This window comes from Thalassophryne amazonica, chromosome 14, assembly GCF_902500255.1.
Source record: "Thalassophryne amazonica chromosome 14, fThaAma1.1, whole genome shotgun sequence".
In the NCBI taxonomy this organism is placed as follows: domain Eukaryota; kingdom Metazoa; phylum Chordata; class Actinopteri; order Batrachoidiformes; family Batrachoididae; genus Thalassophryne; species Thalassophryne amazonica.
The window spans coordinates 4,766,290-4,784,705 of NC_047116.1; the positions used below are offsets into that span (position 1 = coordinate 4,766,290).

At 42.5% G+C, this 18,416-nt stretch overlaps 2 protein-coding genes across 2 annotated transcripts in view; one reads left to right on the forward strand and one right to left on the reverse strand.

The window, feature by feature from the left end:
* The window catches only part of gtdc1 (glycosyltransferase-like domain containing 1), a 98,008-nt gene extending 83,488 nt beyond the window's left edge, over positions 1 to 14,520 (forward strand). The window contains exons 7-11 of the mRNA XM_034186273.1: positions 829 to 938; positions 3,352 to 3,496; positions 12,494 to 12,564; positions 12,747 to 12,838; positions 14,291 to 14,520. Of these exons, the coding sequence (XP_034042164.1) occupies positions 829 to 938; positions 3,352 to 3,496; positions 12,494 to 12,564; positions 12,747 to 12,838; positions 14,291 to 14,416 (544 nt within the window). The 3' untranslated portion in view covers positions 14,417 to 14,520. The remainder of the gene's footprint in view (positions 1 to 828; positions 939 to 3,351; positions 3,497 to 12,493; positions 12,565 to 12,746; positions 12,839 to 14,290) is intronic.
* A 3,186-nt stretch (positions 14,521 to 17,706) lies between these two features.
* arhgap15 (Rho GTPase activating protein 15) overlaps positions 17,707 to 18,416 on the reverse strand; it is a 143,441-nt gene continuing 142,731 nt past the window's right edge. The window contains exon 14 of the mRNA XM_034187120.1: positions 17,707 to 18,035. Within this exon, the coding sequence (XP_034043011.1) occupies positions 17,852 to 18,035 (184 nt within the window). The 3' untranslated portion in view covers positions 17,707 to 17,851. The remainder of the gene's footprint in view (positions 18,036 to 18,416) is intronic.

Sequence of the window (18,416 nt, forward strand, 5' to 3'; positions counted from 1 at the left end):
CGTTTACCGTGTTGGTGGGACAGCTCGTTGGGTTTTTCCTGCACTGTTGTTTGTTCCCGTTTTATTTTTCATACATAATATAATAATATTAAATTCTCTGTTATTGTCTTTGTTTTTCTGACTTTGTTCTTTGTAGGGACGACGTGTCGTCTGTCTGATGTAACCGTGACCCTGGTCACAGTCGACCCGTCTTCCTCTTTTCTTTGTCGTTGTGGTTTGAAGGTTCTCCACACAGTCCAGGACGTAACTTCTTGTTCTTTCCTGTCTTTCTGTCTCACTCGTCCGTCCTCCTGGGCCTGGTTTCTTCTCAGCACGTGTCCAAACCACCTTAAACCACTTTTCATGGACGTTCTTCTTTTGTTGTTTCTGATTGTCTTCTCATGTCTCCTCCTGCACTCCCTTCACCACCCATGTTTCCGCCTCATGTCTCGTGGCTGGACTCATAAACATGACCTTAAATCTCCATCATTCTGGACCTTAAACCAGAATGATGTTATGGTTTTTGAGGACGGATTCTGTTCAGATTCAAACTGGGTTCCAGAACAATAATTGTCTGACTGAGCGTGAAAATGTCGTCCTGCAGATTCTGGACTTTGTCTTCCAGCGGCGCCGTGATCTCTGCAGTGCAGCTGAGCACCTGTTACCAGCTCTGCCTACCCGGCGAGGGCAAATGCACCACGAAATGTCTGCCAGCTTCTTACAGCGTCCACCTGCTCGCCATCACAGTTGACGGCTTCCTGAGTGGCGTCGGCTTCCCCGTGTGTCTGTGATGGAGTCGGGTAATCAGGTTTGAGGTTCTGAGCCTGGCTTGTCTTTGTGTGTTTGAAGGGAGCACGACAAAAACCCAGAACTCTTCTTCTCCACGTTGCTGACGCTGAAAGACCGAGGACTCGACTTTGATCTGTCTGTGCTCGGACAGACCTACAGCGACACGCCAGGTACACACACACACACACACACAGTAAGATTTGACGTTCCAGGTGTGTTGCACACACCTGGAAAAAGGGTAAGCTGCAGTTGTGGCTAGCTCCAAAAGTGAGCAGGTTCCCATAGAAGCCCATGTTAAAATGTCAAATTTTAAAATATAAATATGTTTGCATCATGTTACAAAGAACAGTTTTGGTCCCTCTGCCTGTTTTCACTCTAAATGACAACTGTAAGGGTGTGATTAAAAAAACCCCAACATAAAAACATGTTACCTTAAGATATTTTAAGCCATAAAGTTATGCATAATTAGGGGCGTGGCCTGACTGAGTGCCAGCTCTTGTGTTGTCACTGAGCCAAGAGCTCAGTTGTGTTTCATTACACACACCTGTAAGAATCTGCATTACTGTTGTGATGAGACGTCCTAACGGATCATCAAAGATGAGTGAAGGTATTGTCTTATTTAATGTTGTATGCTAACGGCGTTAGCACTTTGAGCAGCTGTTGGTTTGATGACGTTAGGTCATTGAATGCATGATTACTGATTAAATAAGTGTCTACTAATTTTTAATGGCCACAGGTAATGAAAACCGCGACCGTCCCCCAAAATATGCATTAAAAAACAAACTAACAACCAAACCCCTGAACTGGGGTTAACCTGTTAGCCTGGCCTGTTGTGTTATCTTAGCGCTTTCAGTAATTCTGAGATGGGGGAGTGTTTGGGCTTCATTCATCCTGTCCAGGTCATGTAGGGTCTCATCTATGTGCCGCATCTTTATCCAGATATTTGTGAGTCATGGCGTAGGTAAACACTGCCAACATGGCGACTCCTGCAGCGTCTGTCTTGTTTGGACAGAGAGACTCATACACTCATTTGATGAGCTTTGTGAGGACTCGCACTCCAAAAGAACGGTTACTTCATTCCTGGCGAGGTGATGGTCTATTGGTCAAGCGTTGGGCTTGAGACCAGAGGATCCTCGGTTCAAACCCCAGCCTGACTGGAAAATCACTAAGGGCCCTTGGGCAAGGTCCTTAATCCCCAAGTTGCTCCCGGTGTGTAGCGAGCATGGCAGCACCCTGACATCGGTGTGTGTGTGTGTAGTGTGAATGGGTGAATGTGAGGCATCATTGCAAAGCACTTTGAGCGCCTGATGCAGATGAAAAAGCGCCATATATAAATACAGTCCATTTACTTAGTGAGACTGATGAGGAGGATCACTGACACTTGAGGGAACATCAGACACACAGTTAGTCCAGGTGGTGAGTTTCTCTGGACATGATCCAGGAGGTCAAGGACACGCCCACGTCTCACCTGGTCCTTATGTTGGAGTGGTGGTGATGGTTGTCTGCCTGAGTGGTTGTGATCCAGGAACCAGAGCAGTTCTGTGGTGTTATCGGTGCTGATCTGTCACGGCTCCGTGTCTCACAGTAAAGACGTTGCGTCCCGTCTCTGTGGTTCTTGTTGTTGCTCTGATGAAGTTCGACTGTCCGGCAGAACTCGTCTGACTTTTCGCTCACCTCTGTGAAGTCGCTGTAACGCGGTTTATTGAACGTCCGCGATGACCGCACATAAATATTCTGGATTTAACGGTCACTGTGTTATTAGATTAGCAGAGGGGTCAAAGGTCGGCCCTCAGGACGGCTTTTAATTGATAAAACTTTGTGTCCGTGTGCAGCTGATGATGCTATAATGAGCACCGGACGCTCCAGAGCGCTCTCGGGGAGCGGCGTTAAATTAATGAACACTCGCCGTTCGCCACACAGACCCGCCTACAACAAACACTCTGGTATATTGGGGCGTAAACTTTTATAGCAGCATAAACATACGAAAAGGCTGATCGTAAATTTGGTTCCACATTCTGTAATTAGGTTTATGATTGCTCGGAAGGCAATCACATTAGGACGACTTTAATCGTCTTTGATTTTGGTAATAGGGTCAGCATATTGATTATTTTCACCTTTCACCTGTTTGTCTCGTGACGCCGCAGTGAAGCCGCCGCCTCCTCGTCTCAGTGCAGCCGATTCTTCGCTCACAAACCGTCTGCAAGTTTGTGGCTTTGTTAGAAACGTGTTTATCAAAATAAACTAAACGCAACTCTGAAGCTACAGAAGTTGATAATTTATCAGGAGATCAACAGAGACGTTTAGACGACATCGTTTATTTACAATCAGAATAAATTTAATCTGGTTGTCTTAAACTTTTTTGGGGGGGGGGGGGGGGTATAACCTACCCTCAAGGGGTGTGTTCAGACTCACCTGTCCAGTGATGCAGTGTGCAAACGGCAGAATTACGAAGTTTGTGTTGCTGGTTGTTTCTGAAGTGTGTGTGTGTGTGTTGCTGGTTGATGTCTAACAAACTACCTTGACTGAATCCTGTTGCTTAGTAACCCTCTCACCTGCACCTTTTGGCTCCTCCTCCTCATGTAGACATCTTTGCAGAGGCGCGGCGGCGGCTGGGCGGCCGCGTCCTTCACTGGGGCTTCCTGCCCACGAAGGACGAGTACTTCAGAGTCTTGTGTCAAGCTGACGTGGTCGTGTCCACCACCAGACACGAGTTCTTCGGAGTTGCCGTGTGAGTGAATTCATTTTTGTTATTAAACAAAATTTCCAGTTTTAAATTTGATCAAAACAAAAGTTCAAAAAGTCTGAAGTAAATAGTTTTACTTAAGCTTTGATTTAATTCAGTGTTTAATTTTCTCTGTTATCTTCAATTCAGTTGTTTATTTTGAACAACAACTTTGGATTTTGATTTGTCTTAAAATCCATTTTGTGGGCGGGGCTTAGCTGTGGCATATTTTCATTGGTCAGTAGGTTTCAGAGAAGCGGGCCATGTCAAACTGATCACATTATGGAGGACGTCTCTGGGATTAGTTAGTCAAGATAACTAGCATAGCCATGATGTTGTAACGCATCGTGTTTAACGTTACTGACTAAATGTTCATCAGCTCTTTGTGACGCTGCACCTGCTAATAAAAAAAAAAAAAAAAAAATCATCTGACTTCCATAATCTACATTAACACGTAACTATGAATTATGCTAATGAGTTAATGTATTGGTTGTAGCGGTTATTACGCACTGGGTGAGAATTCAGTTGTCTGCAGAAAATAAATTCAGAGGCAAAGTTTGATAAAGCTTATTTTCTGATATTGTCATTTCCAGTGGTCCCTGAACACCTCACTGAACAGATTGACAGGTGTTTCAGTCGGACGGTGATTAGTTTGATTATTGAAACGTTTTTAAACGTGTGTTTGTAGTCATCAGCTTTGATGTCGCTGCAGTAAAAGTCTTGCGCGCTCAGTCGCTCTCGATGCCTTCAAGCACTTGATAAGTGTTCGTTCTGTGAAGGAGCTTCACACCGAGTGGCTCGAAGCTGCCCGAAGCTTCAGACTTCAGTCACCTGCACTGTGAAGCTTTGAAGGCGTCAGGTGTTGTCTGAAGTCTGTAAAGAAAATGTGATCAGACATGAGGCGCCTGCAGCCGCGCGGCGCACTCACATCTTCTCCTGCTTCATCTTTGACTTTTCCTCTGCAGAGTTTCTGCTTGTAGAAACATTGTGGACCTCTGATCCAGATTCAGGGTGTGACACCGACTGCGGAGAGTTTGTGAGTCTGCACGCGTGGTGATGACATGTTTATCTTTGAAAAGACACAATATTACAAATGCAATTAAGTTGAATGTTAAACTGTGACACACACAGACATTTTACAGTCCATGATGAGCACACAACACTGACCCTGTGGATTAGAATAGATTAGACAGAACTTTATTGATCCCTCGGGAAGACTCCCTCAGGGTTTACTGGCTACTGCTGCAGCTCTCCTTCCCATCCTCTGTCTTCCTGTTCCTCCTCCTCCCCCTGAGTGAGGAGTCATACAGTCTGATGGTCTGAGGGACAAAGGAGTTTTTCAGTCTGTTGGTCCTGCACTTGGGAAGGAGCAGTCTGTGGCTGAAGAGGCTCCTCTGGTTGCTGATGATGGTGTGCACCATAACTAGAGAGTCCAGTTTCATGCCAACCACCCAGCCAGTAAGGATTAACCACCTGCTCTCACGGTTAAGCCGCTGGTTTTTCAGGTCCGCCCTCATTAGGAAACAGCGGGTTACATTTGAGGTTTTTTATTATTATTTTAAAGAGGATGTTTATTTTTGTTTTCGAACAGTTGTTAATGTTGAATGTTTTTATGTTTGTGACTTTTCAGTACATTTTGCTGCTAATTAGCATAAATCACTCCAGCGGTAAAGACTTGAGTCTGGTGCTGCATGTGGACGTCAGACTGTTAAACTGGTTTAAATTTCAGACTGTTGGGTTTTTAAATTCTAAACTTTTCTTTTTTTACTTTTCTGTTGCTGTTGTCACATGGACAGAATGTGATGTCACTGTTTCTTTGTTTTTGGACGCCGTGTCCTCCACCTGGTCTCTCAGCAGACGCTGACACTCAAACTTTGGAAGGTCGTATTTTTACACGGACGCCTTCGCTGCGCCTCGGCTCCTCCTGGTTTTGGATCAAAGTGAGCACACACTGGGTTTCAGAAGACGTCTGTCCACAGGGACAGAAGTCTCACTCCTGCTGTAATTAGCATGCGGCTTCATTATGATAACGACGCAGCAGCGACGTCTGCACGTTTCTCTTTAATGTCGCCTGCTGGAGGCTGCAGCCAGCTGATTGTACTTTACAGAGACCCTGAAGTCACATAAGCAAAACTCATTTACACATTTCTCACACTGATATGGGGGGGGCAATAATTTTTAAATGTTTGATATTATTTGAAATATTTAACATGATGAAGCGATCAATCAATTAGAACAGAAACTGATGGCTGCGATCAGTTCATGAATGTGATCGATAATTGTCGCTAACGTCTAATTGTCAATCAATCAATCAACTTTTTTCTTGTATAGCGCCAAATCACAACAAACAGTTGCCCCAAGGCGCTCCACATTGCAAGGCAAGGCCATACAATAATTATGAAACACAGTCTACGTCTAAAGCAACATAACCAAGGGATGGTCCAGGGTCACCCGATCCAGCCCTAACTATAAGCCTTAGCGAAAAGGAAAGTTTTAAGCCTAATCTTAAAAGTAGAGAGGGTGTCTGTGAGTTATACCACGGAGTCAGACACTTCTGATTTAAAGCTCTCTTTTTCAGAGGAGCTACAGCATCCAAAGTTGTCTTCAATAAGGATGTGAAACTACTGACAAGATACTCTAACTCCCTTACAGAGTTTAGGTAGCTACTCTGCTCTGTGTTGGTATATGACATTAGAGAACATAAAGAAGGAATCATATCCTTAAACCTAGTTACAGCGCTTTCTGAAAGACTTCTAGTGTAATGAAACTTATTCCCCACTGCTGGGTAGTCCATCAGGGTAAATGTAAATGTTATTAAAAAATGATCAGACAAAAGGGAGTTTTCAGGGAATACTGTTAAGTCTTCTATTTCCATACCATAAGTCAGAACAAGATCTAAAATATGATTAAAGTGGTGGGTGGACTCATTTACTTTTTGAGCAAAGCCGATAGAGTCTAATAATAGATTAAATGCAGTGTTGAGGCTGTCATTCTCAGCATCTGTGTGGATGTTAAAATCGCCCACTATAATTATCTTATCTGAGCTAAGCACTAAGTCAGACAAAAGGTCTGAAAATTCACAGAGAAACTCACAGTAACGACCAGGAGGACGATAGATAACAACAAATAAAACTGGTTTTTGGGACTTCCAATTTGGATGGACAAGACTAAGAGACAAGCTTTCAAATGAATTAAAGCTCTGTCTAGGTTTTTGATTAATTAATAAGCTGGAATGGAAGATTGCTGCTAATCCTCCGCCCCGGCCCGTGCTACGAGCATTCTGACAGTTAGTGTGACTCGGGGGTGTTGACTCATTTAAACTAACATATTCATCCTGCTGTAACCAAGTTTCTGTTAGGCAGAATAAATCAATACGTTGATCAATTATTATATAATTTACCAACAGGGACTTAGAAGAGAGAGACCTAATGTTTAATAGACCACATTTAACTGTTTTAGTCTGTGGTGCAATTGAAGGTGCTATATTATTTTTTCTTTTTGAATTTTTATGCTTAAATAGATTTTTGCTAGTTATTGGTGGTCTGGGAGCAGGCACCGTCTCTACGGGGATGGGGTAATAGGGGGATGGCAGGGGGAGAGAAGCTGCAGAGAGGTGTATAAGACCACAGCTCTGCCTCCTGGTCCCAACGCTAGACACAGTTTAGAGGATCCCAAAAAATTGGCCAGATTTCTAGAAATGAGAGCTGCTCCCTCTAAAGTGGGATGGATGCCGTCTCTCCTAACAAGACCAGGTTTTCCCCAGAAGCTTTGCCAATTATCAATGAAGCCCACCTCATTTTTTGGACACCACTCAGACAGCCAGCAATTCAAGGAGAACATGCGGCTAAACATGTCACTCCCGGTCTGATTGGGGAGGGGCCCAGAGAAAACAACAGAGTCCGACATTGTTTTTGCAAAGTTACACACCGATTCAATGTTAATTTTAGTGACCTCCGATTGGCGTAACCGAGTGTCATTACTGCCGACGTGAATTACAATCTTACCAAATTTACGCTTAGCCTTAGCCAGCAATTTCAAATGTCCTTCGATGTCGCCTGCTCTGGCCCCCGGAAGACAATTGACAATGGTTGCTGGTGTCGCTAACTTCACATTTCTCAAAACAGAGTCGCCAATAACCAGAGTTTGATCCTCGGCGAGTGTATCGTCGAGTGGGGAAAAACGGTTAGAGATGTGAACGGGTTGACGGTGTACACGGGGCTTCTGTTTAGGGCTACGCTTCCTCCTCACAGTCACCCAGTCAGCCTGCCTTCCCGACTGCACGGGGTCTGCCAGGGGGGAACTAACGGCGGCTAAGCTACCTTGGTCCGCACCGACTACAGGGGCCTGGCTAGCTGTAGAATTTTCCACGGTGCGGAGCCGAGCCTCCACTTCGCCCAGCCTGGCCTCCAAAGCTACGAATAAGCTGCACTTATTACAAGTACCGTTACTGCTAAAAGAGGCCGAGGAATAACTAAACATTTCACACCCAGAGCAGAAAAGTACGGGAGAGACAGGAGAAGCCGCCATGCTAAAACGGCTAAGAGCTAGTAGCTACGCTAAGCTAGCGGATTCCCAAACAGGGAATCCGACACTAGACAGGCTGTGGAGCAGCACAGGTAACGCACGACAACAGTGCTAAAAAATAAAATAAAATAAAAATAAAAATCCACTGGACAGGCTGTGGAGAAAGGTTAGCTGATAAAAGTGCTCCGTCGCGATGCTTCGACCGTTAGAGGTCTTCTTTAGGCGTTGGAGCACGGTGAAAAAGTAAAAAAAAAAAAAAAAAAAAAAGTAAAAAAGTCTTGAAAAAGACTGTTAATTCAAAGAACTCAAACAGCTCAGTTCAAACAGCTAACAGATACAGCAGAACACCGCTGTGCTCCGGAACAGGAAGTCTACGTCTATCAGACAACAGTTGTCCCAATATGTCTACATATTTGTCCATTAATGAATCAATCAATCAATCAATTTTTTTTTTATATAGCGCCAAATCACAACAAACAGTTGCCCCAAGGCGCTTTATATTGTAAGGCAAGGCCATACAATAATGATGTAAAACCCCAACGGTCAAAACGACCCCCTGTGAGCAAGCACTTGGCTACAGTGGGAAGGAAAAACTCCCTTTTAACAGGAAGAAACCTCCAGCAGAACCAGGCTCAGGGAGGGGCAGTCTTCTGCTGAGACTGGTTGGGGCTGAGGGAGAGAACCAGGAAAAAGATATGCTGTGGAGGGGAGCAGAGATCGATCACTAATGATTAAATGCAGAGTGGTGCATACAGAGCAAAAAGAGAAAGAAACAGTGCATCATGGGAACCCCCCAGCAGTCTACGTCTATAGCAGCATAACTAAGGGATGGTTCAGGGTCACCTGATCCAGCCCTAACTATAAGCTTTAGCAAAAAGGAAAGTTTTAAGCCTAATCTTAAAAGTAGAGAGGGTGTCTGTCTCCCTGATCTGAATTGGGAGCTGGTTCCACAGGAGAGGAGCCTGAAAGCTGAAGGCTCTGCCTCCCATTCTACTCTTACAAACCCTAGGAACTACAAGTAAGCCTGCAGTCTGAGAGCGAAGCGCTCTATTGGGGTGATATGGTACTACGAGGTCCCTAAGATAAGATGGGACCTGATTATTCAAAACCTTATAAGTAAGAAGAAGAATTTTAAATTCTATTCTAGAATTAACAGGAAGCCAATGAAGAGAGGCCAATATGGGTGAGATATGCTCTCTCCTTCTAGTCCCCGTCAGCACTCTAGCTGCAGCATTTTGAATTAACTGAAGGCTTTTTAGGGAACTTTTAGGACAACCTGATAATAATGAATTACAATAGTCCAGCCTAGAGGAAATAAATGCATGAATTAGTTTTTCAGCATCACTCTGAGACAAGACCTTTCTGATTTTAGAGATATTGCGTAAATGCAAAAAAGCAGTCCTACATATTTGTTTAATATGCGCTTTGAATGACATATCCTGATCAAAAATGACTCCAAGATTTCTCACAGTATTACTAGAGGTCAGGGTAATGCCATCCAGAGTAAGGATCTGGTTAGACACCATGTTTCTAAGATTTGTGGGGCCAAGTACAATAACTTCAGTTTTATCTGAGTTTAAAAGCAGGAAATTAGAGGTCATCCATGTCTTTATGTCTGTAAGACAATCCTGCAGTTTAGCTAATTGGTGTGTGTCCTCTGGCTTCATGGATAGATAAAGCTGGGTATCATCTGCGTAACAATGAAAATTTAAGCAATGCCGTCTAATAATACTGCCTAAGGGAAGCATATATAAAGTGAATAAAATTGGTCCTAGCACAGAACCTTGTGGAACTCCATAATTAACTTTAGTCTGTGAAGAAGATTCCCCATTTACATGAACAAATTGTAATCTATTAGACAAATATGATTCAAACCACCGCAGCGCAGTGCCTTTAATACCTATGACATGCTCTAATCTCTGTAATAAAATTTTATGGTCAACAGTATCAAAAGCAGCACTGAGGTCTAACAGAACAAGCACAGAGATGAGTCCACTGTCCGAGGCCATAAGAAGATCATTTGTAACCTTCACTAATGCTGTTTCTGTACTATGATGAATTCTAAAACCTGACTGAAACTCTTCAAATAGACCATTCCTCTGCAGATGATCAGTTAGCTGTTTTACAACTACCCTTTCAAGAATTTTTGAGAGAAAAGGAAGGTTGGAGATTGGCCTATAATTAGCTAAGATAGCTGGGTCAAGTGATGGCTTTTTAAGTAATGGTTTAATTACTGCCACCTTAAAAGCCTGTGGTACATAGCCAACTAACAAAGATAGATTGATCATATTTAAGATCGAAGCATTAAATAATGGTAGGGCTTCCTTGAGCAGCCTGGTAGGAATGGGGTCTAATAAACATGTTGATGGTTTGGATGAAGTAACTAATGAAAATAACTCAGACAGAACAATCGGAGAGAAAGAGTCTAACCAAATACCGGCATCACTGAAAGCAGCCAAAGATAACGATACGTCTTTGGGATGGTTATGAGTAATTTTTTCTCTAATAGTTAAAATTTTGTTAGCAAAGAAAGTCATGAACTCATTACTAGTTAAAGATAATGGAATACTCAGCTCAATAGAGCTCTGACTCTTTGTCAGCCTGGCTACAGTGATGAAAAGAAACCTGGGGTTGTTCTTATTTTCTTCAATTAGTGATGAGTAGAAAGATGTCCTAGCTTTACGGAGGGCTTTTTTATAGAGCAACAGACTCTTTTTCCAGGCTAAGTGAAGATCTTCTAAATTAGTGAGACGCCATTTCCTCTCCAACTTACGGGTTATCTGCTTTAAGCTACGAGTTTGAGAGTTATACCACGGAGTCAGTCACTTCTGATTTAAAGCTCTCTTTTTCAGAGGAGCTACAGCATCCAAAGTTGTCTTCAATGAGGATGTAAAACTATTGACGAGATACTCTATCTCCCTTACAGAGTTTAGGTAGCTACTCTGCACTGTGTTGTTATATGGCATTAGAGAACATAAAGAAGGAATCATATCCTTAAACCTAGTTACAGCGCTTTCTGAAAGACTTCTAGTGTAATGAAACTTATTCCCTACTGCTGGGTAGTCCATCAGAGTAAATGTAAATGTTATTAAAAAATGATCAGACAGAAGGGAGTTTTCAGGGAATACTGTTAAGTCTTCTATTTCCATACCATAAGTCAGAACAAGATCTAAGATATGATTAAAGTGGTGGGTGGACTCATTTACTTTTTGAGCAAAGCCAATAGAGTCTAATAATAGATTAAATGCAGTGTTGAGGCTGTCATTCTCAGCATCTGTGTGGATGTTAAAATCGCCCACTATAATTATCTTATCTGAGCTAAGCACTAAGTCAGACAAAAGGTCTGAAAATTCACAGAGAAACTCACAGTAACGACCAGGTGGACGATAGATAATAACAAATAAAACTGGTTTTTGGGACTTCCAATTTGGATGGACAAGACTAAGAGACAAGCTTTCAAATGAATTAAAGCTCTGTCTGGGTTTTTGATTAATTAATAAGCTGGAATGGAAGATTGCTGCTAATCCTCCGCCCCGGCCCGTGCTACGAGCATTCTGACAGTTAGTGTGACTCGGGGGTGTTGACTCATTTAAACTAACATATTCATCCTGCTGTAACCAGGTTTCTGTTAGGCAGAATAAATCAATATGTTGATCAATTATTATATCATTTACCAACAGGGACTTAGAAGAGAGAGACCTAATGTTTAATAGACCACATTTAACTGTTTTAGTCTGTGGTGCAGTTGAAGGTGCTATATTATTTTTTCTTTTTGAATTTTTATGCTTAAATAGATTTTTGCTGGTTATTGGTGGTCTGGGAGCAGGCACCGTCTCTACGGGGATGGGGTAATGAGGGGATGGCAGGGGGAGAGAAGCTGCAGAGAGGTGTGTAAGACTACAACTCTGCTTCCTGGTCCCAACCCTGGATAGTCACGGTTTGGAGGATTTAAGAAAATTAGCCAGATTTCTAGAAATGAGAGCTGCTCCATCCAAAGTGGGATGGATGCCGTCTCTCCTAACAAGACCAGGTTTTCCCCAGAAGCTTTGCCAATTATCTATGAAGCCCACCTCATGAATAACAACAAACTTTCTCAGTCCCGTCAAACTGAAAAAGTTTTAGATTTCTTTAAAATTATTCTTCTAAAACATTTATTGTTCGATTTCTTTGTTTTCAGCGTTTTGTAACAAACCTGATGAAAAACACTTTTTCAAGACAAAAATCAGCTTCACTCCTAAATGAAGAGTTCGTGCCGCGAACTGAAAATGTTTGAATAGTTTTTGTATAGTTTTAATAAATCTATCAAGAAAATTTGGATAAAGTTTTGCTTTTTGCTCAGACGAGGATCTGTGTCGTCGTTATTTGAATCATTTTTTTGGTTTTTACGTCCACGTGAAGTTTGTTGATTGGAGTATTTTATAATTTTGTAATTATTGAGTTTTTGGGTTTCTGTTTTTAATGGCGTCTTTGTGGTTGCAGGTTAGAAGCTGTCCACTGCGGCTGCTTCCCGCTCTGTCCAAAGTCTCTGGTGTATCCAGAACTGTTTCCCGGTAAAGATCCAAAAAGTTTGAACCTTCAGATGGACTCTGGTTTTTAAAGCAGACATTTAGAACATCAACAAATTCAGATGATTTTTTTTTTTTTGTCTCTTCTGTATTATTGATGTGGAACTTTGAAACGACTCCTGTTTCATTCATGTGAATCGTGTTTCAGTTCAGTCTTTGCGTTTCAGACGAGTATCTGTACGCAACACCTGAGCAACTACTCAAAAAGCTGCAGGGACTCTGCAGGAGGCCTCACCTGGCCCGCACGCACACCGTCCAGGTAATGCCACTCATGCACGCCGTCCAGGTAACACAACACACACATGCTGTCACAGTAATGCACACGCATGCACGCCGTCCAGGTAACGCTGCACATGCATTATTTCAGTTTGGTCGCGCCCTCTGAACCGAGCAGTCGGAGCTGATTTATCTGCTCATAACTGAAATAAATATCTTCAGATTGTTTTTAGAATTTGTAGCATTGGAGATTTGATTATTGATCAGTGACTATAAACACCTTGATCAGTTTTTCACGTCTGCATGAAACCTTCAGACGTTTCACGTTAATGGAACCATAATGACATGGAAACGTTTGCAGGCGGGGCTTTGGTTCAGGTTCAGGTCCAGGTTCTGCTGGGTTCTGTGGATGAAGGATGTTGTTGATCCAGATCCTGAAGTTTTGTCTTCATTGGAAAGAAACCAAACTTCTTGTTTTCTTGTCAGCACTGAACTCGAAAAAACGTTGGAAATGTTGAAAAATTATGTTGAGAATTGTGATGTGTGAAGAAGAAAATCACAGTCTGCGTTTGTGTTGTAGCTCAAAGTCGCGTCTTTTTCATTTGTTCTGCTTTTGTCGTTGCTTCCTGTTGGTGGATGATTACGGCGTTTTGCAAGAGAAACCAGAACACGGCAATTCTTTACTATTAATCATTTAACACATAGCAGTTATCTTAAGATATTTTATTAAATTTTCACTTTCTCACTGTAGTTTTCACACAAATTTCTGAATTATTGTATATATTGTAAATAAGCCAACAGCTTTTCTAGATTTTTTTCGAGCCCAAATGATTTAACTTCCCTGCACTTGTAAAGAACAGCAAACCTACAAAATAAAAATCAAATACTTAATGGATTTATCTTGAGTGCTATAACCGTCCAATCGCAAACTCACTGACATCTTCCAGAGTACAAGTTGCACTTTTATAAGTTAAGTTTTTATAAGTTGCAGGATTTTCTAGTACAGAAAAAAGCAACATAAAATACACAGTAATACAAAACTTTGGTCCGTTATGGCTGTGCTAGCATAGCTAGCTGTGCTGCGTAATTTAATAAAATGTTCTCAGGCAGGCTACCAAAGTTTGTAGTTATGAAAATTAAATTAAAACAGGCATGGAAATATATTTTTTTATCAGGTTTTTAATTATAACTCTGATAACTGAACTAGTAAGCCAGTTAGCTTAGCCGCTACAGTCAGCTAGGTTTGTTAGCGTGTGGTTTAACTCCAAGGCTGTCAAGCTTGTTTATGAGTAAACACATCCGTCAGCTAACGACTGGCTGATGTCATAACAGCAAGTTATGACTTCATTTGTAAATGTTAAGGTGATAGGCTGCTGAGCAGAGGAGGACGTCTCAGAGTTACACAGCGGGACACGTAACGGATTGCTGCTAACCTGGTGAACATCAGTTACATTTTAATTCCAGCTGAGTCGTCCGTGTTTTGTCTCCGCTGCAGGTCAACACTGCTGCCTTCTCCTGGGCCGCGCTGAAGGACCGCTTCCAGAGCCTGCTGGCACACAGCGTCCCTGAGCACGCCACGGCAGCCGCCTCTACAGCGGGCACGCTGACTTCACTCCATTAGCGGCGGAGCAGGATGGATTTAGAGGTTGATGGAAAGTCTGCCAGGGGAGTTTTCTGGGGCGGTGGTCATGCCTGACACCACGCCACGACCCGCAGAAACGCTGCGGTGGCGGCTGCGCAGACTGAGCGTCTCAGGCACCTCTGCTGCTCCCAATCAAAGGCCGTCTCCTGGCGTGGAGACATTGTGTCTGGACCTGTAAATGTCCCTGTCTTCACAGGCCGCGGAGACGCTTCTTTTATGTGTGTGGTTTGTGGGGGAGGGGTGACAGAGCTTTCATGTCTCCCAGAGGCGGTGCCACCTCGTAGATCCGCCTGGATCCATTTTTATCCTCACGGCTGCTTTCCTCTCTTCTCTTCTGGGTTCTTTTTTTTTTCCGCTCTCACCGCACCGACAGAGCGGCGGCCAAACTGCGGCTAGCTGCTGGTCTCCACCTGGGTCTGCAGGTTTGGATCCGTGTCCTGGGAATGCTCAAGTTCCAAAACAGGCCACCGGCGTCATGACATCACAGTGCTGCACGTTTAACTCATTTCGTCACTTTGTGTGTGCGGCTTGAAGAAAATAACGAACGCTAAATGATCGAAAGCTTTTTATCTGGTGGTGATGAAATGCTGAGTCATGATTTAGTGTCACAGTCATGACCAATGCCCCTGAAGCCTCCAGCTGTTTGGGCTCGATGACCTGATGGTCTCTCACACACACTTTAGTGAACTTTATTTCAAATGTCCTGCAGCCGCACAAGCAGCTGGGATTTACACCAAAAATAAAAAAATAAGTAACAGTACCACGGATTCACCGGGGATGATATGTCAGTTTCAGCTAGAAAAGTGAGTGTGGCTTAACTCCAAAGGTTGTATCAAGGTCAAAATTTAAAACTCTTAAAGCTCTGTAGGAAGTGTTTTGGAGCTACCTGCTCACTCCAACTGGACAAAGTTCAGTATCTTTACAAACCGCTGGTCAACGGCTCCAGGTGGCATTTTCAGATACGGCCGTCACATGTCAAATCAGCTGGCAGCGCCTCCAACAGACTTACAGGACAAAACGTTTATGACACGCTGCCACACGGGCAGGCGCCTGACTATATGTGAGAGCTTCAACATGGCCGCCGTATGTGAAATCTGATCGGCACGCCTTAAATAAACTGGTGTCTTTGTGGGCGGGATCACGCACACCGCGGTTCAGCTTCATTGATTCAGCAGTTTTGGGATAAAAAAGGTCTACACACAACAGTGACAGATGTTAAATAAACCCAATTAATTTGTGACCTGCTTCATGTTGCTCACAGGGGGTCGTTTTGACCGTTGGGTTTTTCCATAATTATTGTATGGCCTTGCCTTACAATATAAAGCGCCTTGGGGCAACTGTTTGTGATTTGGCGCTATATAAAAAAAATTGATTGATTGATTGACAGCTCTCCCCCCCCCCCCCCGTGCGTTTTACTTTTTGTTTTGCTGGTGTGCAAATACAAATCTTAAGTAGCTGCAACATGTCAAAAGCCTCTTGAAAGATTTTAAGAATTCTGCTGACACTTGCTGAATGGGGGCGGCGAAAATAATCACAAGCAAAACTTCAGGCCACGCCCCCCCCAAACAGAATCACATCAAATCTTTTCAAAACTTTTTTCCACAAAGTTGAGTACAATTTGCTCGATTTCTCTGTCAAGTGCTGCTGTAGTTCTGAGCTCCGGTTCTACAGACGACCTGCTGACAGTTTCTGCTGCCGTCGGCTTCGTGCGTACGATCCAGCATTATTTTTTTTTTATTTTTTTACATGTTGGTCTTAAAAAAAACCCCTGATGTTTAAATAAATAGTTTTTGAAGCTGGGCGTGCTGCGCAGTTTGAGACAACGTTTAGTTTGGGGCTTTTGTTATCAACAAAGAGCAGCGACATTAATTTCACGCATCGTGAGCGCGACAGGTTTCATCTTCTGAAATGACACATCCATCATCAACCGCCCCCCATGCATAAATGTCTTTATGCTAATGTGCATGTGGGGACGACCCGCTGTCCCAGTAACATCTTCATTAGCCGTCCAGAAATAAAAAGTTTGATAAAAACATCTGAAGGACACAATGTTTTTCTAACCTGGACTCTTATTTTTTCTTGTTTTAGTTTAATATTTTCACTGCTGAAACATAACAGTGAGTCAATGAGCAGCTCTAACTGAACAGCAGCACCACCATGTGGACTGGAGGCCAAGTTAAGTTGTTAACATGGACATGTTTATCACCAGGCAGATTCTCTGCGCGACCAGACAGCCGTTCACTGGGTTTTTTGCTCGTCCTGTACAGTCGCGTTAATTCGTCTTTAGCCTGTGACAGTTTGTTTTCCAAATCTGTTTCAGATTAAGGTTATTTTTTGATACATATTATTTGATATAGCTGCTTCTCACTTGCCTGCACTGATTTTGGAGTTGGCTTTTAATCTCGTATCGTATAATGACAATAAAAGGCATTCCATTCTATTAAAATAGTTTTTTTTTTGGGGGGGGGGGGGGGAATGAATGAGTTTGTCGTTACCTAATGCGGGACTGGTGCTAGCTTAGCCTAGCTAAATGTTAACTTATTAATGTAGTTAGACAACTAAACTTTAGGAATTCATCAACCAGGTGATCTTTTTACTGCAGGTTAAGAATTTCCATCAACCTGGTGAAACTATGTCCAGAATCGCACAAGATAGCTGTTAAAAATGTGCTTGACCAAAGTCTGACCTTTTCCAAACCTCATTGTCCATTTGTGGTAAATTAAAAACACTGGCATGTTAGTAATATGTATCACTGGATCGCGGCTACAGTAAGCTAGCTATCATGAGCCATTTGCTATTTTGGCGATTAGCATATGGCAGCAGTCATCAAATTAGCTAGTCATGCTATATAAACTAATTTCAGAAAAGCAGCACTTACAGAATATAAACTGAAAATAGAGCTGTGTAGTTTGGACTTTGTACGAATAGTTAGCACGAGCACATCTAAGAGGGACGCCACATCGGCCGTTTTACGGCTAAACAGTAACATTTGTTGGTGATAAGCGGCTGCCATGACTTGAGCATACTTTCAGCTCAGCCTGCATAGTGCAAAGTTAATATTTGTAATTAAAACATTTTAATTGGTAATTGAACTCATACAAAAGGTTTTTTTTTTCTTTACTGTAATAATCAGACTTTGATGGTTCAATTAAAGACCCTTTTTTTCTTAAAAGTTGGTATTTAAAAAAATAGACTTTTAAAGATGTTTGACATTGTGAGAACATGAAAAAAAACTTCAGGCTGATGCAAAACCAACAGTTTATTTTTAAATTATTTTATAGTCTGTGACTAAAGTGGGTGGAGCTAAAAATGTAATTACTTTGAAGAAAAATCTAAGGCATTTTTAAATTCACACACATAACAGTTCATCTTCCAGTTATTTCGTACTGTCTGTTTTTTTTTTTGTTTTTGTTTTTACTTTGGATCCAGTCTGAAGATCTCTGAGCTCTCGATCAGGATGAACTCGATGATCTGGTTCTGGTAGACCATGTTGACGGCCATGTTTCCTGAGTCCAGCTCAGGCCACATCAGCGTGGGGCCGAAGACGATGCTGATGCCCTGAGTGGACATCAAGTTTTTCCTCGAACAGGCCAGAACTCTGAGGACAAAAACAACAACCACAAATTCAAGTCCTGAAAGTTATTTTGTAAACTTTTTTCTCTTGTTTGGGGGTAAAAATTTACAACTCATCTTTCTTGATTTAATAAATTTTATGTTGAGGTATTTTATAAAAATAATATTCCATTCTGGAGAAATCACTTCCCACACCTCCAGTGAAACACAAAACACAGACAAAATCTTACTGAAATTTACAACATGAAACAAAGACACGTTTAGTCCAGATCACGAAAATGAGAATCCTCCTGTTCCCATGGATCCTGGTGTTTGAATGCAAAAACACAAAAGTCCAAATCAGTCGGACCTGAAATTCACACCTCAGAGTGGCAGGTCAAAGTCTGGAGGACCGACAGCGGGCGAG